The 25,364-nt window shown below is 29.4% G+C and overlaps 2 protein-coding genes and 1 non-coding gene across 3 annotated transcripts in view; 1 reads left to right on the top strand and 2 right to left on the bottom strand.

The window, feature by feature from the left end:
• sprt (PDZ domain-containing protein sprite) overlaps positions 1-24,398 on the bottom strand; it is a 28,342-nt gene extending 3,944 nt beyond the window's left edge. Inside the window, exons 1-2 of the mRNA XM_065514046.1 lie at positions 23,432-24,398; positions 7,145-7,243 (exon numbers count right to left, since the gene is read on the bottom strand). Of these exons, the coding sequence (XP_065370118.1) occupies positions 7,145-7,222 (78 nt within the window). The 5' untranslated portion in view covers positions 7,223-7,243; positions 23,432-24,398. The remainder of the gene's footprint in view (positions 1-7,144; positions 7,244-23,431) is intronic.
• Positions 13-3,985, bottom strand: LOC135960112 (persulfide dioxygenase ETHE1, mitochondrial). The gene is made up of 5 exons (XM_065511326.1): positions 3,824-3,985; positions 3,096-3,353; positions 2,898-3,042; positions 391-757; positions 13-318 (listed from the first exon to the last, which is right to left on the bottom strand). The coding sequence occupies exons 2-5, from the start codon at positions 3,276-3,278 to the stop codon at positions 141-143; spliced, it is 873 nt and encodes a 290-aa protein (XP_065367398.1). The 5' UTR covers positions 3,279-3,353; positions 3,824-3,985; the 3' UTR covers positions 13-140.
• Positions 12,343-12,414, top strand: TRNAT-UGU (transfer RNA threonine (anticodon UGU)). The gene has a single exon. It is a non-coding gene; the product is annotated as a tRNA-Thr (tRNA).
• Positions 24,399-25,364: the final 966 nt, after the last annotated feature.

The raw sequence follows: 25,364 nt of genomic DNA, 5'->3' as shown, positions 1-25,364 counted from the left end.
TGCAAAATAATATTTGTTTAACATTTCTTTCGAAATACTTTATTTATCTATAAAAATATACAATTTCATTTAGGAATAAGTAGTTTACAATATTTGTTTCAATTAAATACAGCAAAATCAATTTGTTGGGTATGTATCTCTCACTGGTCCTTGGGTATATCATAGACACCACATTCGCGATTAGCCGGCAAAGATGCATCGATTTTCTTGGGATAAGGCAAATTCAAATTGTCCATAATTTGTACGAACTCTTCTAGGGATTTAGTCAAACGAGGATTGTATTGTTTTTCTTCCCAAACAGAACTTTCCATTTGGCCTCTGTAATAGTTACAAAAATATTAATTTATGACAGTTATTGTTAAAAAAAAAAAACAAGTGTATTAAACTTACTTGTAGTCATGGGCTGGGTATACGCGGAAATTGTCGGGTAAAGTAAAGATTTTATTGTGTACATTTTCATACAAGTGCTGGGAGTTGCCCTCTTGGAAATCGGTACGGCCACAGCCTCTTATTAGCAAAGTATCACCGGTAAAAACACAGCCTTGTTCGTGTATAACATAACTCAAGCAACCATTTGTATGGCCGGGCGTGGCCAATGTTTCTATAGCATGGCGACCAAATTGCACCTTATCGCCCTCATGTATGTGTATATCGGCTTTAGCACCGCTATCAACAGATATTACTGACTGGCAACCAGGCAACAATTGTTTCAGCCAACCGCTACCGGTTATATGATCAGCATGCATATGGGTATTAACTGAAATTGTTTTAGGAAATGAATGTTAGGGAAATTCGATTTATATTTATTTTTTTTATAAAAAAACTTTTATTTTACAAAATACGCATCTTTGAATTTGTAAAAAAAAACTGCTTTCAAAATCTAAATTATTTAAAAATCACAACCAATAATTCTTGTACATTATAAGAAAGTTAAAAGAAAGTGACTATATAATTGTTGTGTAAATTTGAATATAAAGAGATGTTACAATTTTAAACTACTAAACTGCTTTTATTTGCAATTAAAGGAATACGCTTTATTTAAAGAAAATAAACCACCGTTTTTAAAAGGTAAAAACGTAATAGTTATTATGCCAATTGGTTATCAGCTACAAATACAAAGCTTAGTTATTCAATCATTCTTTGGCAACACGTATTACCAACAAATAACACATTAGTTCAAATACCGAGTCGGATGCGAAGTGACTATATCTTAAGGTAGGGTCACACATGGCAAATATTTGTCGAAAAAGACGGAACCACTAAATAAAATATATTTGAATTCTTTTATTTATTTCAGAAACGTATCTTATTTAGGATGATTCAACATAAATATTTAGTTTTATTTTATTGATCTTACAAAACACTCGTAAGAGTAAACAAAGTCAAACAAATTTGTGCTACAAAATGTGGTTACGCTTTTTTGTGTAAATCATCCTTATCGTGGTTGGCGTAAACGTCTTACGCCTACGACTGTTTCGTACTAGATTAAAGATAAAATGCAAACTGTGTCTTTAATCTAGTACGAAACTGTCGTAGGCGTATGACGTTTACGCCAACCAAGATAAGGGTGAATATTTGCCATCTTTGACTCTAATTTTAGTCTAGAGAACACATTGTTATCAACATTGTTGCATTGGATGATCATTCAAGAAGTGTCTCTGCTAAGGCATGCTGGAAATCGTCAGAAGATGCCGCAGGTGCATATAAATAGTTATAGCGAGTTGCTGAACCAGTCGTTATCAGTGCTACGGCTAACATTACAAGTGTGTAATATAATTGTTAATATATAAAATTGCCTTTTATCAACATGGTATTTCCAGACTTATGATAGAAATATCCAAGATTTTTTTGTACAAAAAAAGTATTAGCTTGTAGTAAAATAAATTATTGGCTAAAAATACTTTGTTAATACTAACACAAACAATTATATCTGGCAAACGTTAAAAAAAGAATTATTTGTTAAAATGGCGATATAATTATTTTTGTTAACCAACTTTACTAAAGAAAGCTTATGGTTATCAATTGACCCCCTTTTTAAGTATTTATAGCATAATATATATACTTCATTATATTTTTACTACTGATAGCAGTTAATATACCAGTAGTTTTGGATAGTGAGGGGATGATCTAAACTGTTAATCAAAATTGTTTGAATTGACACGCAAACAACAAAGTTGTTATAAGAAATTTATAAAATTTTCTTTTACATATAAAACTGCTTTAATGACCTTATATAAAATTAAAACATGATCCAATACTTGGATAAAATATTTCTATGACAACCATAATTATTGTGACACTATAAAGTTGTTGTGGATTTTAGTTTTTGTTAAATGTTTGCGTACACTTTTCTTAACACACTTGTGTCCAAGACATTTCACCTTGACAAAGGTGACCAAAGAAAAAAAAAGTTGAACTGGTTAAGTTTGATGAATTTCACCATGAAAAGAGATAATGCAAGTCAGCATTTTGAGTCAGTACAAAATAAACTACAGCTACATATTTCAAAATAAATAGTATGAAAGTGATAAAAATCTATGTTATTCGTTAAAATGATCGAATTTTGGAATGGAATAAATTTATGTCATCTTTTGTTTATATGTTTAGTATTTGTTTTCTTGTTTTTTTTTGCTATTTCCATTTGAATGTGACTAAACTATTATAGCAACCTCATAATTTGTTTATTCATAAACATAAATATGTATGTTTGTATTTATTTATGTGCCCGATCGATTGTCTTAACATTTATTATTTTTAGAAGATAACAAAGCAATTTATCGATAAAACTCAAAAAAGTTCCAGTCAGTTATGGCTGATTAAAACAACGCGTGTGAGAATTTCATTATTCCAAAATGTACTTGAATATTCGTTTTACTAGTTTGTGGATGGATACTCACCGGCATATTTTAAAGTAAAGCCCAAATCATTTATTAACTGAGCATCGCGTTTAGCCTGTTCCAAAACGGGATCAATAATGATGGCTTCCTTGGCATTCACATCAGCCAACAAGTAGGTATATGTCCAACTATCAGCATCGAACAACTGGAAACAAAAACAGATTAAGTTTAAGACATATTTAGGCTTAACAGACTTACCTGACGGAAAAAGAAATCGTTTGAGAATGAAATACGTGGTAACATGGTGGAACAATGATGTAAACGTAGTTGCTGCTGCTGTTTGACTAGATGAGGAGTTTGTTTTGCAACCAGAGTTTTTGTGGATTGTTGTAGCAATGACTGGCGTAATGTTGAGAATAAACTAAGCACTGGCAGTTTCATTGTAAAGCTTTTTATGTTACTACTACAACTACAACAACAATAATTACGGCTACTTTATTATTCGTCGCTCGTTATCTAGACGTCACAAAAAGCAGCAACAAATTATTTGTATGTTGTGTTGATAAATTATGCGGGGTCGGTGAGTGAAGCCGAGACACGAGCAGAGAGAAATAGTTAATAACAAACCAGAAACCAGATTAACAAAAACAACAAACAAAAAAACAATTTGGGAAAATTTTAATTCGTATGTTCATATGGGACATTTTAATAAAAAAAAAACATTTGAAAGTATTTACATATTAAAATATAAGTTTTAATACATACTTAGCTTTGTTTATTACAATTTAATTAATTAATTATTATGAGACTTGAAATGTCTGTAACAACTGCTTAATTAATAAATAATAAATCAAATGTTTTATAAAGTGTCCCATTGGTATCATTATTAAACACATTCTTCTTTTTTTTTAGTTCATTGAACATTACAATAAACTTGCAAGTCTGTCAGACAGACAATCAAACCAACCCAACCCGCAAGTACTTACCTTTTGTTTACTTTTTGTTGTTATTGTTTACTCTGGCAATTTAGTAATAAGAGACGTTTCTTAGTTACACTGTTTATACAATTTTACACTTTATTATCGGTTTTCTTTTCTATTTTTTTTATTTTTGTCTTACTACGTAATACCGTCCACTATTTAGTGTAACAGCTGTTTTTCCTCCCAAACGTTTGGATGTGTATTGAATTCAGACGTTTTTAGTTTTCTTCCGTCTTCCAATAATCAACATACCCATCATTTGTTCAAGCTTTTTGTATGGAAAGCTTTAGTTTAAAGCTTCCCCGAGCTTTTTAAGTTTATACACATCTACGTGATCGACATTTCTAATACAAGTGACTCGCCGAATATTGCTGCTGGTATTTTGTTTATTATGGCGACTTTTGTTTACAAATACAAAATATATGTACGTACATACGTACGTACATATAAATTGTACTGCATATTTAAATAGTTTTTGTCGGCGGTCATTTTAATTTGGGTTTACAGACATTTTATATGAAATTATTTGTTCCATTTTAGGGCCGAATTCTTATGTATTTAAATTGTATTATGTACGTGTTTTGGGAAATTAATTGAAACTTATTTAAATTACATACAAATATTTTAATTTATGTGTGCATTAAATTTTTCTTAATATTTACTTAATTACTAGAACTTACAAAGGGAATGAAGAATCTTTGTCATCATATACTCGACAATTTACTTACATATGTATAGTATATCTCTACATACTAGGAATTCCAAACTTTGTATATAATAATAATGGATAGTTATATTGGGTGTATGACTTAAAAATGCTGGATTTACAATAGATGGAGTATCTTTTGAACGGGTACATATTAGTCATTTATGCTCACTTAGTTATTGAACATTCAGAAAGTTTTGCTTTACTTCTTTAATTTGAAAAGAATTCCGCAGGCCAGCCAAAAAAGTTTGAAGACCAAAAATCGGAGGCACTACTCTATGAAGATTGTTGTAAAATTCAACAATAGCCTGCAAAATCATTGTGTGGATTCATCCAGAAATTGTACCAATTGAAGCCAAGAGACCTCGAAAGACGATTTTGCATGTCTGAAATGATGATTGAACGCTATAAGAGAAAATCATTACTTGCAATGAAAAATGGATCAACTACGATAAGCCGAAGCGTAAGAGATCGTATGTGAAGACCAACCAACCAGCCGAATCGGCACCAAAACTAAGGTAAAAATTCTAAAAAATCCTGCATAGTTAAGTCATACACCTAATAGAATCCGTTTATCCCTCTGTATGTTGAAATCAAATATCCGAAACCCCCAAATAACATACATGCTCAATATGTCCACTATAGTCCAACTTATGGCTGAGATATAGCAAAGAACAGCGACTACCTTGATTTTTCACCAACATTTTCACAGTTAGCTATTTATATTCCACATCTGTTTGTGCCAAATTTCGGATTTCTAGGTCTAGTAATTTATATCCTATTGTGTATTAAATGTCAGACAGATGGACATTTTCTTCTTAATTTTTTGTGGTTGTACCGACTTTACTGACTTTCACACCCCAGGGGGGTGTGAAAAAATGAAATTTCAACCCAAAACCGAAATGTTTTAATATAAACAAGTAAGAGAGCTATATTTGGCTGTGTCGAATTTTATATACCCTTCACCAAATTATGCTTTAAAATAAAAATTTAATTTTTTTATTTTCAAAATTGATTTTCTGATTTTCAAAAAAAAAAATTTTAAATTTTTATTTTAAAACATAATTTGGTGAAGGGTATATAAAATTCGACACAGCCAAATATAGTACTATCTTCCTTCATAATGTTTTTTTTAATTTTTAAATTTTTTTTTTTATTAATTTTATTTTTTAGTGAAAAATAATTTATGACAATTAAAAAATATGTTTACCGATTTTGACCCATTGTAGGTCCAATTTACTATGGCCTTATAAAGGCAATGCAATGGACATTGAAATATCTATCATTAGTTATCATTATTGTCTATATTAATGACATAATAATCCAGATATAGATAAAAAATAGGCCGATTTCCCGATTTCAAATAGCAACCGAACCGGGTCTATAGTGAATGTAAAACAAATTTTAATTTTTAACACTTGTGCTGGGCTATATCTTTAAGATCTATGTAAGTAACTTTTTGGCAAATCTTTAAGTTAAGCTTGATTTGAAATTGAGTTACCAACAAGTTTCACTATTCATTGAAAAATTAATGAACGCTATTTTGATTTTTAATAATAAACGTACAGAATGAAGTATGTATAGCATGTATTTTTGAAATTCATTACCTTTTTCCGGTCAATAATTATGCTTATTATTATTTTTTTAAATATATAAAAATATTATAATTCAAATAAATAAAATTACAAATAAATAAAAAAAAAAGGAAATCAAAATATAAAAAAAGTTTAAGCCAAAAAAGTAATTGCACGCATGCGTAGTAAAGTGTTGAAAATTAATTAATGAACTCATCACATACATATATGTATACATACGTAAGTATTTACATACATATGTACAAAAATTCATAATTACAATGAATTAAATGAACTGTTTTGAACTTCAAATAAACATTTAACTATAAGTTACAAAGAAGAAGGTGTAATTGAATTTAAATCTTCTTCACAAACCTCAACAACGAGTCACTACTACTCCGCTCCAAACAATAGACAATGAGTTAGTTACATTATAACAAAGTATATTTATTTGGCTTTTCTTTTTCCTTTATTTGGGAGGTGGAGACGGAGGCAGCATTGTGTGATGATTGTTGGTTAAATATTCATTTGGTTGAATTGTTTGTTTCGCTGGCTGACGACTGGCTGGTGGTTTTTGGATTCAGCCGAATCGAATCGAATACACTTGAAATGCTTTGTGATCCAAGAAAATCAAATACAAAATAAAAACTAGCAAAATGCCAAAAATAAATTTAAAACACTTTTATGGCGAAAGTAATTATTGAGGCATTAAAAAGATGTTTTCAGAGGTGTAGTTTAAACATTGCCAAATATTTCATAAACGCAATAGTAATTGTTATTGTTAAATACAATAGAGTTTCAGATAGACATTGGTTGTTTTGTTTATTAGTATTATTATTATTAGTAAATTGAAATAATAATAAGCAGAGTTTGAGTTAAATGAACTAATAAGCTGTGAGGCCTAGTTTTCGCCTTTAAGCGTTAAACGGTTTAACAATGCTGTTTAAGTAAACTTGAATATTAACTCTGACAAGTATCAGAAACAGAAAATCTAGATAGTTTACGCAATTTTCTATTTTTTTGTTTGCTATTGCTTTGTTAACTTACCATTGAAGCTGATTTTTGTTTAGCAAACGCACGATGAGCTGCCGATATTGGTTCACTTATAACACTACCCCCGTCCATGGTTTTTTAATATAATGAGATCTGTAATGGAAACCAAAAGAAAAAAATACATAAATTTTGGTTACAAAAAAACGAGCTAAGAAGGCATACAACATATGTATGTATGTAACTAACTAAAGCATTGAACAATTATTAATACTCTAATGTTATACAATATGCCGTGTTTGAAAAACTCAGATGAGAGACTTGGTTTTTATTCACCAGCCATGATCTGTATGATAAAGTTACAATGACACATCTGTAAGATCATTGATCAGATTAAAACATTTATGTAGATAGATGGCTGTGAATATAGAACTATGTAATAATGTTCAAGTAGATATATAAAGACAGATATTACATATGTAAATACATATAGATGTGTGTATTATATTACATAACAACAAACTGCATTCATTTGTTGCAAATATCTAAATCATCTTCTTTTTCTTATCTTCAACTAAATTTCATTTGATCATGCATGCATGACTGCATGCAAATAATTTTCAGTGTGTTTTTTTTAATATTTTCAATGAAAATATTCCCACAATTCTGCTACTCTCACACACTCAAACATAAATTATTTCATTTTATTTCACTCCACTTTAATTTTTAGTTCAAACTGCTTGAAATGCATTTGTGCCTGCCTGAGTGTGTAGAAAAAGAAGCACTACGTTTAAATAGCAAAAATATTATTCTTCCCGCTTGAAGGTAAGTAACTAAGGAAGAAAGAAAGTTCAATTCCCACCGTCATCTCATCAGCAGCATTGTTGTCTTTTTTTCCAACAATTCCAACAATAAACTCGTAATGTAATAATTGTAGCTGTTGTTAAAAGTCGAGTATGAATGAAGTATTTACAACTTACAAATGTGCCACACTTTTGTTAGTCGTTCACACTAGCTGTTGTTTTATTTCAACTTAAAAAAAATACTTTTAAAATTAAATTTTTGATTGACATAGTATTGAAAATAAAATCTATTAATTTTGAAACTTTTTGAAACATAAGGTCTGTTCATTTACTTTCCCAGTAAATACTTGCAACGAGAGAATAAAATCAAAATTTACAAAATTACTTTCATAAATTCTCTAAAATAGTAAAAAGTAAATGAACGCTTTTCCAGTAACAATTGTTTTATACACACAATTTTCTTATTTTATTCCTTTTAAAATGTATAAATGCTGCTCCAAAAATCCATGGTTAAAATTTCCCCTTTTTACTAAATATATGTCAAAGGATCACAGCTCAATTCTGGAGATTTCATCATTTGAGATCCAATTTATTTCCTAACCACGAATGAAAGAAGTACACTTTCCAATGCAAGTGTAAATGTTGTGTTTGATTATTTTCTTATTTACCTTAAAATTTTCCTAGGAGGGCTATATTTTTGATTTTAATTCATTTTTAAAATATGTATGTATGTAGTATGTCTCAACTTTATCCACTTCTTTCAACATTTCTTTCACGTCTTTCTTCATTTTTGGGTTCATTGTTAGTTATAGCTGTTAGCTGTTTCTTTTTTGTTTGTTTGTAGGAGCTGTAGTTTTAACTTTAGCTTCGTTCTAAACCACTGAACTATAACCACCATAGTGTTGATAATTATATACTTCATGTTGTTATTTACATACATATTTACACATGTACGGCCAAGTACATAAACCTCCACTGTGTATATGATGGAGTTAGTCTGTTTTAGTTTTCCTACCATGTCCATGCTACTCAATGTATTTATTGTTGCACCAGTAAGTATGAGTATGAGAGTTTACACAATTAAAACCTTGCATGTTTATTTTATTTTATTTTTTTTTACATAATTATAAATAAACTTAAAGTTAAAGGTATAATATTTGTAAATTACGAATACAAATGGCCATCATTAATTGTAAGAAGTTTTTCATGCCATTAAAATTAAGGCAAATAGCTTCCTTCAAAGTTCATCTTATCCTCATTGTTGTAATTAATACCAAATTTGTTTTATTTCCTGTCGAACTTTCTACAGAATCAAAACAAAAAACTATTTTTGTAAATTATTGCCAAACGGCTCACTTTAAAACAGTTGGCAATACTTTGAAAAAGCAACAGTGTGACATTCAATGTAAAATAACAGTAATTTCATTTAAAATAGCCGCCTGCCTGTCTGTCTAGTCAATTAGAATTTATTAATTTGTTTACCTATTTCTTGAGTTATTGTTAATTTGATATTCTTACAAAAACAAAAACTTGAGTCTTAATAAGTGCAATCAACATTAGATTTCTGTGTCATTTTATTTGTTTTTTTGTATTTTTTTTTGAAATTACTCGTACAAGTATTCACAGTTACATTGGATGTTTGTTTCACTTGTGTGTCTTCTTGTGTTCAAATCTGGACAATCTTGTTGTTAAACGGTGTTTGGCAATTTGGTTCTTATTTTTCTGTTTGGTTTTTTATTTATTCCTCTTTCTCTCTCTCTCGCTTTATAACTTGACTCATTTATTTAACATTAACCAGCCCAATCTAATCGTAGTAAAATTTAGAAAAAATACATTTATTCAAACGTTTTTTTTATTTACAAAAACAAGATTTAACAAGTAGAACGTCTTTTTTGCTATTTTTTTTTTTCTAATATTCATATGAATGAATTATGATAGTGCGTAATGTTAATTATGAAAACTCCACGAGAATGTTTTTAAAGCTGAAGAAAAAAAAACATCTTTCTAAACCAAAAAAAAAAAACATTAAAAAACATCATCATTATTAAAACAAGAAATAAGACTAGGGTGAAATAAGAACGACATATAAAATATACTACTCATTAGCCAAATTAGCCCTCTAGTGTTTAAATCTACAGTAAAGCTAATCTTGTAGGTTATACCAAAGAAAAATATAGAATTTTAAAGAAAAAATCGTTAAATCAACAAAATTTGTATTCGAATTTACACAATTATTCGATTCACAAGGTCTCTTATCGGCGGCTCGGCTTAACCTACCCTTAGGCGTTCGGCGCAGGTCTCTGTTGGTTGGTTACGATAACACAACAAATATAGCATGCAGTATTATTTCAGGACACCATTTCCATTTTGTATTTCAGAAACTTCTAATTATTTGTCAGAAAAGTTCCATTTATATTTTCAATGGTGTAGAAATCCATTTATTTTGATTTGATTTATGATTCTGAAGAAGTTTATTTTTATTGGATTCGGGATTCTTTCAAATTTGTAGCTTTCCCAATAACCATTTTTACTGGAATTCAAGTTGAAAGCAAGTATAATTCAAGCCTTGAATTATAGTCAAGCAGTTGTATTACACTTTATTTCAGATTTCAACAGCTCATAATAGATAGAACCCTTTAGCTCCCACCAAATACAGAGAATTACCTTAACGCCATGGATATTTGACTTTGTTGTGGATTTGTCGGGTTGTCCTGGCTTCACATACGATCTTTTACGCTTCGGGTTATCGTAATGGATGCTTTTTTCATCGCAAGTAATGATTCGGTTCAAGATTTCTCGTTTTCAACTACTGCTGCTTGAGTAGCTGCCAATAATTTAGCAAGCTCTAGTTTTTATAAATTTTTTTTTGGTTAAATAAATTTCAACTTGTTTTCATTTAATTTAAACATTTTCCTCTGTTACTGTTACTTTTACATACTTGTTGAACACAGAATTTCATTACCAACGAAAGGGGAAATGAAAATAATAATTGCAATTTTATTTTTGTTGTTCATAAACTCCACTAAAAAAGGGTTCTTTTATTATTTTTGCAATAAAATTATTAAATACAAAAAAAAAGAAAAACTTAAAAAAAATGTTAATGTCACGCTCTGACGATTTCAATATGTATACATGCGTGAAAAATTCCCAGAAATAGCTGAAGCTTTAGATATGACTGATACAAATGTATTGTATTGTATTATTTATTGTAGGCCTGCATTTTAACAATTAAACTAAGTAAATAACGAAAAACAAACATTATTAATCATTCTACAAAATAAATTGTTGAATTTCTCTTATCGTCCAAAGATTTTAGAAACAATAAATTTTCAAATTGTTTTTAATTTACAACAGATTTTGAAAAAAGATGTTAAGTTAACGAAAAACAGGCTTTGAAATATAGATTCATATCAGAAATATGCATTTATTTCACATCTGCTTCAAGCTAATTATTAATCACTAGCTGTATAAACATAATGTATTTATTTGCATTTTCAAAAATACATTTACTAGGTGAGTATTTATGTTGGTTTATTAAATAAATAAACAATATATAAGAGGGTTTGTTGCGTTTTCTTAACAAACGTCATATTTAACGCATGCCTACCAACCTACACAAAATTCAAATTTCCAAAATAAAAAAAGATACATTTGAAATTAAATAATTTATATGAAATAATAACTGCAGCATGACTGTATTTTGAATATGAAATTAATGAAGCTGACTGACTGTATTTGCCATGTTAACTTAGCTTAACTGACTGACTACTACCATAAAATACAAACAAGTGGCAGTAGAGAATGAATGCATCACTATAATTTTGTTTTTATTGCTTCTTTTTTAAGACCAAAATTGAAATTAATTTAAAAACAAAATCCAACAAACATTGTTAATATTTAATTATTATTATTATTATTCGTTTTTTGATGATCTCACGTTATGTTTTTTTTTTTTTTTTTTTATTTAAAAACTAAATATTTTAAACACTCCGCAATCATCTTCATTTACGTTGGTTGGCGGTTGTTTGGTATTTTTATTTAATTTTTTCCAATATTCATTTCAAATTATTAAATTTTCTTGTCATTTAGTGGGTGTTTGTTAGTTACAATTTGTTTCTATTCTATGGCTTTCTAACATATTATTCTTCTTTGTTTAGTTTTTGTTTTTGTTAACAGCTGTCTACTACTACACAGTAATTAAATTATTTGTGTCAACCTTCAACTGTCAATAACAGAAAAATCAATTTTGTTGAATTTTTAGCGAAATACAAAATTTTTATTTATCTACTATTGGAGAAATTTGTAATAATTTCTTTTATAAAAGAATTTTAATTGTTCTTGTGTATCTTTATTATTTTGCTATTAGATACTATTAAATTTAGTTGTTGTTGTTGTTGTTTTATGCTGCTGCCACTTGTTTTTATTGAGTTTTAGCCAGCGCAAATTTCGTCAGCCTCTTTAGCTCAGTGGCAGAGCACTGGTCTTGTAAACCAGGGGTCGTGAGTTCAATCCTCACAGGAGGCAAAACTTGAATTTTATTTATTTTTACTTTTTTTCGATAAGAACATTTTGTATTTTTTTTTTTATTTTGCTTTTTAATTTATTTGCATTATTAAGTAGTTCATTTTGCGGTCACGAATAATTTTACAAATAAAAAAACCTCAATGTTGTTAGTAAATACATCAACAAATGTAATAATACACAATATGCACACATACGTATGTATTTAGGTACTACATATTAAGTAAATAATTGTGTATGTATTATTGTTGTGGCTTTATTTTAATACATAGTTTTAGTTTATTACAAAGGCTGTTTTTTAAGCCCAAATAGAACTTTAAATTGTAAAAAATAACACAAAAAAGCATTAACATTTGAAAATGATTTCGAGCATATGGCCACCGCGGCTGTTCTTGACGAAGCGCATTCTGCAGAAATTGGACATCCAGAATTCTGGATGTCCAATTTTGGCCCACTTTTTCGATCCGTGTGTCACGAATAACATTAACAATGTTGGCCTCCAAGGTGTCAATTGTTGCTGGTTTATCAGCATAAACCAGTGACTTAACGTGACCCCACAGGAAATAAGAAAGAGATGTCAAATCGCCATTTCTCGAATCAATTTATCGCCAAATTTTGATTTCAATAAATCGATGGTTGCGGTCCCCGTATGACATGTAGCACCATCATAATGAAACCACATCTCACCCGTATCAATGTCATCGATATTTTCATACAAAAAATCATTGATCATGGTGCGCTAACGATCTCCATTGACCGTATCGCAAGATCAGACATCATTTTTGAAAAAATAAGGTCCGATGATCCCTGGTTTCTTGATGAAATGGAGTCTATAGTGTCTGGAGTCTATAGTGTCCTTATGCGGCAATTTTGTTTATTATTGGTTAAATGAATTAAAAATGCAAAATTTTTTAAAATTTTTAGCATTTATTTTGAAACATTTGGACAATATAAATTTATTCACAGTATTTTCCTTAGCTTTGACCTTTTCCCATCTTTCTGACAACATATGGATTCCAATTCAAGCCAATTTCAAATACTCTGCTCTGAAGTGAAGAATATTCCAGAGAGAGCGTTTTGTATCGATCGAAACAAATATTAGTTTGACGGGGCAAGGTCTTCTTTCAAAATAGTTTTTAACAGGTTTTGAAACATGTGACCTAGCGTTCTCATGTTGGAATATTACGGTTTCATGTCTGCCGGCATATTGTGGGCGTTTTTCGTTCAATACTCGCTTCATACGAATCAGTTGCGTTCGGTACAAGTTACCAGTGATAGCCTGGAAAGATTTCAGATTTCAATTCGTATGGTACCCAATTTCCCTGCTTTTGGATGAATCATGCTGGCCGCAAATTGCTGCTTGAGTTGAGTTTGTCAACAATCTTCATGGAGTATTGCCTGCATTTCTTATTCTTCAAATTCGTTTGGCTGGACTGCGCGATATTTGTCTTCCCTGATTATGTAAACGATTCTAAATTATCGATTTGCATTAAAAACTGAAAAACATTTGTATATATTGTTGGTTAAGATATTTATGCTGTTAGGGCTCGATTTTTATGATTTCAACTCTGTTATGTAATTTAAAGTCTTCACTGTCGTTTAAGTTGCTCTCAAAAGATAATAGACCAATGTTTTTGATTTTAGTAGTCGAGAGGATAATAAATTTAAAAAGTATTCAATATTTCTTTAAACTATTTAAATATAATTTACGTTTTTTGAATAAAATTATAATAATGAAAACCAGTTTTGCTCTAATATATGGGGCATTCATGTCAAGTCAACCAACTTTTGAAATCGGTGTCTTTCGATCGGGATGAAATTTGTACCAAGGTAGTTCTATTGGATAGACATTTTGGCAAAGCAAAAAAAAAAATTAAAAATTTTTAATATTTTTTTCCGAAATCAAAAACTTTTTTGACTTTTTTTCAAAATGGGCCTTTTTTGTATTTTTTTTAATTCGGAAAAATTATTAAAATTTTTTTATTTTTTTTTTATTTTTTTTTTCGAAAGATTGAAGAAAGAGCTATCTAAACTATTTGGGACACATTTTGGTAATAACAATAGGTAATATGTTACATGGATAAGAAAATGCAAAAGAAATCAAATTTTGACCCCCACTAACTCAGAGAGTTCTCCATCGATCTTGTTGTCTGAATTACTATACAATAGAACTAACCTTGATGTCTTCGATCGGAAGACATCGATTTCAAAAGTTGGTTTACTTGACATGAAATGCCCCATATATATAATTAATAGCGTAGTTATTTATACTCAATTAAATTTGACTTAGATAATAATTTTGCAATTTTGAGGAACAATTTTTTTTTTCAATTAGACGAGTATTTTTACTTTTTCTTAAACGTTTTGTATTAAAATCTCAATTTTCATAAAAACTGGACTTGGCATATTTGCTCACTAAGCTAACGTTATGTACATTAATTGTGTGTACTCTAACTTAATTTAATTGTTACTAAAATTAAACACACATGTAATTAAAACAAAGCAAACAGCTAATTATTTTGTATTCATAATTTTATAACTTATACCAGATTTGTATATATACATACATACTCGTAATATAAACAAAATGACCTTAATATTTTTAATAAACAAATTATTTTGTAAATATGTATGTATGTATCTGCGAGTATAATTTTTTTAGGAATAATAATATTACAATAAATTAAAGTCATTCAACAACAAAAGTAACAGGTTTTAAGTAGGATTCTAGGCTAGAATTTGTCAATCTTTTAATTAAATGGGTCAAATTGAAGCTACAGAATTCTGTGAAATATACTAGATGAATATACGATGAACTCGAAAAGATTGGGTCATTTTTGTTTGCAGCTGCAGATTATAGACAATTGGAAATTTTTTAATTGTTTAAAATGAACTAGTGAATGGTATGAAAAGCTAATAATCGATTTTCGACTTTTCGATCAACTATTTTCATTTCGATTTTAACAGTCGATTAATCGAACCCAATAATCGATTTTTTAATAATCGACCTGCATTTTTGGGAACTATAGCAAATGACCCATATACGCTATAATTACGGATTAAAATGATATTTTGGAATAGTATTATAACTCCTTTATTTTGAGGTGCTCATTTTATAAACCGTAACGGCAAACATTTGACAACAATTATATGGAAAAAATTTCGTAGCGCTTTTCTTAAGGTTGACAAAATTTCGCAATAAAAAATGAGGTCCTCCGTGAATATTTTCCGATGTCAGCTAAATATTAATATATTGCAAATTTTAATGAAAGCAAAAAACGTAGACAATACTAAAAATTCCGGAATTTTATTTCTATTTCGATTAATCGTTATCAAAAATCGACTTCAGCATAAAAATCGGAGTATATAATCGATCACGAAATAATAGTTTTTAGACCCTGAAAATCGATTTTCGACCATAATCGTAATCGATTTACCATTCACTAAAATGAACTGACCATCTTTTGAGGACATGAACGAATCAAGCCAATATCGGATACTCTGTATCAAAGTGAAGAGTATCCCAAACAGAGCGTTCTGCATCGATCGACACAATATTTGCTTCAAACGAATCAGTTGCGTTCGGTACAGGATCCCTATAATGGTCTGCCCAGATTTCAGCAGCTCAAAATAGATAGGACCTTTTTGGTCCCACCAAATGCAAATCATTACCTTAGCTTCATTGATATTTGGCGGATGGTTGGCCAGACTTCACATTCATTGCTTCGGATTATTTTAATGGATCTATTTTCCTGCTTTTGGATAAATCCTACTGCTCGCAAACGTTTTGAAATTGTTGAATGAGTAGATTCCAATGCCTTTGCAAGCTCTTGTTGAGTTTGAAAGCAATCTTCATGGAGTGATGTCTCCAATTCTTGGTCTTCGAACTATTTTGGCTGACCAGAGCGAACTGTGTCTTCAGTGTCAAAATTACCATTTCTGAACCGCACAAACCATCTCTCGCACGTTGAAACTGATGGAACACATTCACCATAAGCTTTGGTGAGCAATCGGAGTATTTCAGAAGTAAAGCAAAACTTCCCGCATATTACGTTTAGAAACTACAGATTTTTTTCACTTTTTTTAATTTCTCCACTATGCATCGTTCACTTAATGTGCAGATGTGCTAAGTCCCTTTTAAACATTTTACAGGAGTCATCAAAAATGTCTTAAAATATTTGGTTTGGTCCATTTTTGCCCTTTATATAAAATTTATATAAAACGCTAATTATATAAATCCACAGACATCATTTTTATATTATCTATGTACGTACATAAGTATGTATGTAGATACAGATATAAAAATTTAGTTGCCAAATAGTCTGTAACAATATCAAGATTTTTTCTATCGTTTAAATTATAAATGACATACATTTTTCATAACTCTAATAGTCAACTGTTGTTGTATGCACATTAGTCGCCGTGCATGTGTATTAGGGTAGTTCGAAAGAAATTTCTCGAAACCGAAACTTTGGAACCTTCCGAATGGATATTCTGACAAAAAAGTCAATATTAGGCCTATCCGAAACAAAGAGAAACTGTGGGCTCAATTCATTTTGTATCTTTATATTGAGGGAACTGTGTATCAGGATGCTTTTTATATTCTTCACCATAAGGATATATATAAATTTGCCATATGGGCAATTCCACGAGAATGACTACCACAACCGAAAACCCAAAACCCTTATTTCACTCGATATTTTGGACAACAACGTTTCGAAAGAACTTTTTATTATTTTAAAATATAGTACCCTCTGAATGGAACATAAAGACCAAATTATTTTTCAGATACTTTTATTTTTGCAAAATATATTCCATTCTGTAAGCGTACAAATGTCACGTACGATGATATGGAATTGCCCATATGTATTTCCGCACTTATATGCTTAACATTATCCGATTTGACTAAAATTTTCAAAGTTTTACTATTAATCAAGTGTCATTCATAATAATCCAATATCCACTACTGGAAACCTCCCTAATGTGTAAATGTATTTGAGATGTAAACATGAATGTTGCTGATGAATGTATCTTGCTTCTCTTACACTCGTGTTCTTTTTAAGTTACTACAACTTTCTGAAGAGAGAAATAAGGTAATAAATGAAAAAAAAAACAAAATGTTAAATAGATCGCCTGCTATAATGAAATTTCTTTTGTTTTATGACATTTTTATGTTTTTGTTGTTTCTACATATGTATTTATTTCTTTTTTTTAATTTTTGCGGTTGATGTCTTTTATTGTTGAGAGGTTTTTTTTTGTATTTTGAACATTTTAATTGCTGTTTTTTTTTGTTCGTCTTATTCTCGAGTAGTTGCTGGTACATAGTATTTATAATTATAAATTACTATTATTGTTGTAGTTGTTGTTGTTAGTTTGGAAAAAAAACCCAACAAATTGTGTCGTTAATCTAATATAATTTCGTAATTATACTAATTATTCTGTTTGTTGCAAAGAGTAGAAAGAAGTACGTACGAGTTTGAAAAGTACGAAAAATTGAGTTTTGAAAAACTAAACGACACAGAAACTTACAAATGTTTAATAGGAGTAACAGCAACAAAAAAATAAATAAAATAAAAGGAACGGAAACTGAACAAAGTGCATAAACATAAAATGAATGAACGAACATGTTTATAAACAAAAACAAAAGAAAACAACACAATCAGATGCTTACAGAGCGACACACAAACACACACCCAACTATATTCAAAGAAACATTATAATGTTCTTATTGTTGTTATTGTGTTGCAAGTTACAAGTTGCATTTCGAAATTGCAATACATATGTATGTATTAAATTTACCTGTTGTTAAATGTTGTTGTTTTATTTTTTAGACAACAATAAAATTTAGATTTAAAAAGAAAACTACCAAAAATTTCAACTCACTGCCATAGCTGTGTTTAAAATAATAGCACATTCAATGGTAAATTGTGGCTGTAACTGCACCTAAAGAAAAAACATGTTTATCCACGCGTTTACACATAAAGAAAAAGCATGGTTGTGGTGACCATAATCGAAAATCATCATATTAACATAAAATACCATAATATGATCACTACAACCATAATATGATTACATTCAATCATATTATGATTCACTCCAACCATAATATGATTATATCCAATCATATTATGATTCACTCCAACCATAATATGATTAAATATATGGTTAAACGTCATATTCACATAAACTACCATAATATGATCACTACAACCATAATATGATTACATTCAATCATATTATGATTCACTCCAACCATAATATGATTACATTCAATCATATTATGATTCACTCCAACCATAATATGATTAAATATATGGTTAAACGTCATATTCACATAAAATACCATAATATGATCACTACAACCATAATATGATTATGATTAAATATGATTCAATCATATTATGATTGTCTCCAACCATAATATGATTATATCCAATCATATTATGATCCACACCAACTATAATATGGTTAAACGTCATATTAACATAAAATACCATAATATGATCACTACAACCATAATATGATTACATTCAATCATATTATGATTCACTCCAACCATAATATGATTACATTCAATCATATTATGATTTACTCCAACCATAATATGATTGTATCCAATCATATAATGATCCACATAAACTATAATATGATTATTTGTGTTTATAAACCGAAAAACCGAATTATCTTCGAAATCTCGGTTTTTTACGGACCGTTTGGTTTTCGATATTCATTTAGCTTAACTACCGTTACCTTAAAACAGCAATTATCGTTAAAATACCGTTACGACATAATCGTAAATACCATTGGCTCTAAATACCATTAAGAATATTTTATAAATATTTTGAAATGATTGGGTGTATGACTTAAAAATGCAGTATTTATAATAGATGGCGTATCATTTGAATGCGTTTTTAATAACTTATCAGTCAATTATTCTCACTTAGTTATTGAAAATTATAGTGTAAACAACAACGTTTTTTTTTCTTCGAAAATGTCGAATTTTGTGCCAACAAAGTGTTAATTTGAAAAAAAAAGTGCTGCTGAAGAACACCGATATCTCCAACCAAAGCTTATGGTGAATGTGTTTCATCGGTTTCAAAGTGCGAGATGTGATTTGTGCGGTTCAGAAGTGGTGATTTTGACACGGAAGACAAAGATTGCCCAGGCCAGCAAAAAAAGGTTGAAAACCAAGAATTGGAGGCATTACTCCATGAAGATTGTTGTCAAACTCAACAAGAGCTTGCAAAATCATTGGGAGCTACTCAAGCAGTAATTTTAAAACATTTGCAAGCAGTAGGATTCATTCAAAAGCAGGGAAATTGGGAACCATAATAATTAAAGTTGAGAGACCTTGATAGACGATTAATTATGTCTGACTACTTGTTGAACGCTATACATTTTTGCACCGATTCATTACTTGTGATGAAAAATGTACAATAACCCGAAGCGTAAGAGATCATATGTGAAGCCCGGCCAACCAGTCGTATCGACACCAAAGCCATATATCCATGGCGCTAAAGTAATTCTCTGTATATGGTGGGAGTAAAAGGATCCCATCTATTATGAGCTGCTGAAATCTGGCCAGACTATCACAGGGAATCTGTTCCGATGCAACTGATTCGTTTGAAGCAAGCATTAGCCGAAACACTCCCAGAATATGCGACCAGATATTTAACCGTAATATTCCATTATGACAAGCTAGGCCACATGTTGCAATACCAGTTAAAAAGTATTTAGAATGAAGAGGTTAGGAAGTTTTGCCTCACCCTCTTTTTAGTACATACCTTGCCTCTTCTCACTACTATCTGTTTTGATCGATACAGAACGCTCACTCTGGGATACGCTTCACTTCAGATTGTTCATGGCCTCAAAAGATGAGCAGTTCTTTTGGCGCGGAATACATATGTTGCCAGAAAGACGTGAAAAGGTCATTGTTAGCAATGACCTTTTCATATACTTGGAATAAAATTATATTGTACAAATGTTTAAAAATAAAACCTAATATTTAAAAAAATATCGTATTTTTAAATTTTTAAAAATATAAATTCTTAATTTTAATAACTGAGTTTATTGAAATCTACAGAATTTAAAATATAATAGAATACAAACATTGACAATTTATTTTTAATTTTTTGTAAATTTTATTAATAATTTAATATACCTTTACCGATATAACAGAAAATATCGTTACCGTTACCGAAGTAACTGTTATTATGTTATAATCAAAATTGACGTTACCATTTCCAATCGGTAGCCCATCTTGCTTATTTCCAAAGTGTATATTCACCAGACCATATATTGAAATTTTAAAATTTCAATTCGAATTTATTGAATATTTTGTAGTCTCTGATACACTTAAACTGAAACCACTAATTTTCGGAGAAAGTATGGTCAGTTTTTTGAGCATCTTTCAGAATTTTGTTTTAACATGTGCAAAAATCCATTAAGTAAACATTTCTTTGTAAAAATGTAAGTATGTACTAAGCTAAATCGTCATAAATATTAATTATCATACTGGTTGGTGATCTTTCTATGACCCCATAAGCAAATTATTTTCAACGAAAGTTTGCATCATTTATAACTTGGTTTTAATGAGTTTTGCTAAAACAAAAATGTAAAATGAAATAAAATAAATTTTATATCAACAAAATTCTATTTTTTTTTTTAAAGAAAAGTAAAACAAGTTTCTTACAAATAAATTTATACAAATGAATGTATAATAAAATATAAATATGTATGAATGTAAATTAATTTAAACAAAATTTCGATATCATCATTTTTTGGTTAAATCATGAAAAAAGCAACGGAAATAAATGTCAAATGAAATAATGAGCGAGCGCTGTTGTTGTTTTTGTTAAATAAAACAATAATTTACAAAATTTAATTTGCTCAAATTTGAAAACACAAACACCTATAATTAAGTGAATTTATTTCTTTCTTTCTTTTCTTATTCATTTAAACATTAATTTGTTGCCAATAATAATAAATAAATAATGAAATGCGCTTTCTTCCTCTTTGTTTAGTTAAAACTCTGTGCGATTTTATTAAACTTATGCCATAAAAAAGGGTTTTTTTTTGCAATTTTCAACAATTAAATTTGTTTAAAAGAAAATAAGTTATAAATATGTATTGCATAACAAAACTAAACAAAGAATTTAAATTGGGAAAGTTTAAAGCAATAAATAATCGTTTGGATGGTTGGTGGTGTTTATAGGAAATACAATAAACGTTTATAAAAGAGACAAAGTATTTGATTATAAAATAGCATCAAAATTTTATAATAATCACACCTAAACACATACATATTCGAATATAAACATAAACTTTGTAAAAGTATTTAAAATAACAATAAAGAATAGTAACGTTTTTCAAATTAAAACTAAGGAGAAAATCAGGTGTTTATCATATGAATGGAATGATCATGAATACCAGTATATTGATTGAATGATTATGGAGAAAGATGAGACTGAAATTCAAAACATTATTTAAGCTACATATACATATGTATGCATAAAATTATTTATTTTTTATTGTATTAACTATTATTATTGTCTTTGTTCATTTCAACTTTTAAACAAAACATTTTCTATTTTCTGACTAACTCAATGGATGGATGGCTAACTGGTGGCTGGCTGGTTGGTTGATCAGTATTAAGTAAATTCAAATCAATTTGATATTACGTTTCTTATGTAACAATTTGTTTGTTTGTTGTTTTCTTTACACTTTCCAAGCACGATTTCCCACATAAATGAAATACATAGTTATTTGTTAGAATTCAAACAGGTTGTAGTAAGTTAAGCATTCAAACAAACAAACCCATTTACACATCTGCTTCAATTTTATTTAATTTCCAACAACAGCGAGAAAACTTTGTTGCACCCATTTGAATATCAAATTAAATTAATTATATTTAATTTGATTGCATTTGATCTTGAACTTAGATCCAGTTTTAAGTTCAAACAAACACTTTGAAGTTAGAAAATTCATATTCATTATTAGTTTATGGAAAGTTCAAAGTTCAGTTTATGGAAATAGAGCAACTAAAAGTTTAACAGCAAATACGTTTAGATCAAAAAGATACACGCAGAGAAAATATTTTCATGGTTGCTCAAATATACCATGTTCTATTCTATATTTTTAAATACAATTTATTTCAATAATAACTTACATGATCATATTATGATTATGATCAACCATTCCACCTCAACCATAATATGATTGTGTAAAAATTCGGAATATTTTCAAATTTTTAGCTTTTATTTTGAAACATTTGTACAATACAACTTTATTCAATGTATTGGCCACTGTTAGCTATGACCATTTCCCATCTTTCAGGCAACATATGGATTCCGAGCCAAAAGAACTGTTCACCTTTTGGGGCCAAGAACGAATCAAGTCAATAAACTCTGTTCTGCATCGATCGTAACAAATAGTAGTCGGCAGGGAAAGGTCTGGACTATAAAGCGGCTAAGGCAAAACTTTCCAACCACTTCATTCTAAATACTTTTTAACAGGTATTGCACTGGAACGTAAAAAATTCGTGGAGATTAGGAACCCTAGTTATTGCTTATAACGGACTAAATTCGATTGTCGCAACAAATCAGTTTTCTCTGTGTGGAAATGGATAATGATTTGAGAGATTTTTTTTTTTTCAATATTTGTACCAGAACGTCAGGGGTTAATGATATCCGATCGTCTTTATGTTTGGCAGAAATTACTGCATTTTTACCAAAAAAAAAAAATTGTAATTCTAGAAGGAGTTACACACACTAATACATGTTAAATATGTAAATGTTCACATGTTTTATGTCCAAAAAGATTCAAAACCTATTGTTTTAAGAATTTTCGTAACTATGTATGTAGATCTAAAGGAAATTTAGTACGTGCTTTAATTTGTTTTCATTTGTGTATTGTTATTTTCCTTTGAAAACTCTAAATCCATTATATCTTTACATACATATGTACAAAGGTTGCTCAAATTACATTTTTATTTATTGATGATCACAAAAAAAAAACTTACCATAAAATAAATATGCTGCCACAAAAATAAATATTCAATTGTTGGTTGGCGTTGTTGAGTTGAATTGAGTTTTATTTATGCTGCATTTAAATAAATAAATCCTTCAGAGTTTTAGATTTCGAGAATCTGTTTTTACATTCCACATACACAGAATAAAAAAGATCAATGTGTCAAATTGTTTTGTTGTATTTGTATTTATATATAGTTAGAGATTTATGGAAGACAGTTGAGGTATCAATCTAGCGAAATGAGTGAGTGGCAGGCAGGAATTTTAATTACAACAGTTTTGTTGTTGTTGTATGATATAAAATATGAATGCCAGTATGTAGTTGTAGTTGGATTTTTGTTTTAAATTTGCTATTGTTGTTGTTGTTGTGGATTTTTGTTTTTGCACTCTCTGTTTTATTGTTATTAATTTTGTTTTTGTTGTTTTTAGATTTAATTTTTCTACAACTTTTTAAACAAACTATTTATAAATCACTATGAGCAGCAAACAACAACAATTTATAGCTTATAGATATAATAAATAAATAAATGTTTAGTTGTTGTTGTTATTATTATTATGTATTATTTTTGCTGCTTTTAATCACTTGTGCACTTGTACATAGTTTGTTTATTGCGCTTGTACTCTACACTTTCAAATAAATTCACAATTAAACTTGATTAACTAAGTATGTAGCTATGTAGTATTTAAGTTAAGTTAAATTAACGTTAATTACTTTAATAATAATTTCGCTTTCGAAATCGATTTTAAATTAAATAGCAAACACAAAATGTCGTTTATTATTTACGGATAGGTTTTATTTAAAATTTAAATTAACACTTTTCAACATAATTTAATTTATTGTAGTTACTTTTTTCTTTCGTAATTTTCGTCTTGAATATTTTGTCTACTTTTCTATCTAGAATTTAATACAAATGAAAAAAAACTGTACGCATGCGCACCACCGTTTTCTAGCTTAGAAAAATACGTTTTGTTCGATAAACATTTCACGTTGCCAGACAAATTCAAACTAAATGAATGAAACTCATGCTCCTCAAGTTAAACTCGTCGTAGTAGCCGGAATGAATGTTCAATGAATAGAGTAGCACATTGTTTACTACTACTACGTAAGTTTTAGGTTTTAGATTTGTATCTATGTGTGTGCAACAGGGATGGCAAGGTTAATAAAATAGTACTTTTGTTGGTACAATATTATAATATGTACTAATGTGGCTGGCTCATTTGGTACAAATTTAAAAATTTCAAAAATTTTAATTTAATAATTTTCTAATAATTTATTAATTAACGTAAAAAAACATTTTTTTATTTTGCAAATAAAGTTTTACTTCAATAACTTTGTCATAAATTTTCCCTTGAAAAATATTAAAAATATTCTATTAAAATAATTTTATATGTTTTTTTCCTTTATATTTTCACATATTTACAGTAAATACATGCTTTGATACAAATTGAAAAAAGTACAAATTTTAAAACTGTTTTGGACAATTGCTATTGTCATCCCTGGTGTGAAATAAAGCCCTTGTTTAGTCTTACGTTATTGAGAGAGTTAATATTATTACGCTATGAAGAGAACATGTTGTTTAGTGGTGGTTATTGTCGTAGTCTTAGATCCAAGTCAGGGATGAAAAATGTGGATTTTTAAACGGTACTAAATCCCAAATACATAAGGAGCATAGGGCCTCAAGAGGTTTCGGTAATCAGTTGGTTTAAGATGAGTAGCTGATTGGGCTTCTGCATTCGATCCTGGAACTGGGGCTGCCAGCATGGCCTCCAGGCTGGCTGACTTTTACGAGCCGCTTGTTACAGTCGCTGGTAGTTGTTGGCTATTGGTTATTTGAAGGCGCCAATTAATCGCCTTGACGCTCCAAGTGTCGAAGGCACTCAGAACTTATTAGGAGTCTGGCACAGCTATGCTTCCTTAGGTCGTGG

Source organism: Calliphora vicina, chromosome 5 (genome assembly GCF_958450345.1).
Source record: "Calliphora vicina chromosome 5, idCalVici1.1, whole genome shotgun sequence".
In the NCBI taxonomy this organism is placed as follows: Eukaryota; Metazoa; Arthropoda; class Insecta; order Diptera; family Calliphoridae; genus Calliphora; species Calliphora vicina.
The sequence above is the reverse complement of the archived record's forward strand: the minus strand, read 5'-3'. Positions and strand labels throughout refer to the sequence as shown.

Coding starts and splice junctions, on each gene's coding strand:
- LOC135960112 (XM_065511326.1), bottom strand. CDS start 3,278: ATGAAACTGCCAGTGCTTAGTTTATTCTCAACATTACGCCAGTCATTG. Junction 3,043..3,095: donor ACGATTTCTTTTTCCGTCAG/GTAAGTCTGTTA, acceptor TTTTGTTTCCAG/TTGTTCGATGCTGATAGTTG. Junction 758..2,897: donor CTTTACTTTAAAATATGCCG/GTGAGTATCCAT, acceptor AAACAATTTCAG/TTAATACCCATATGCATGCT.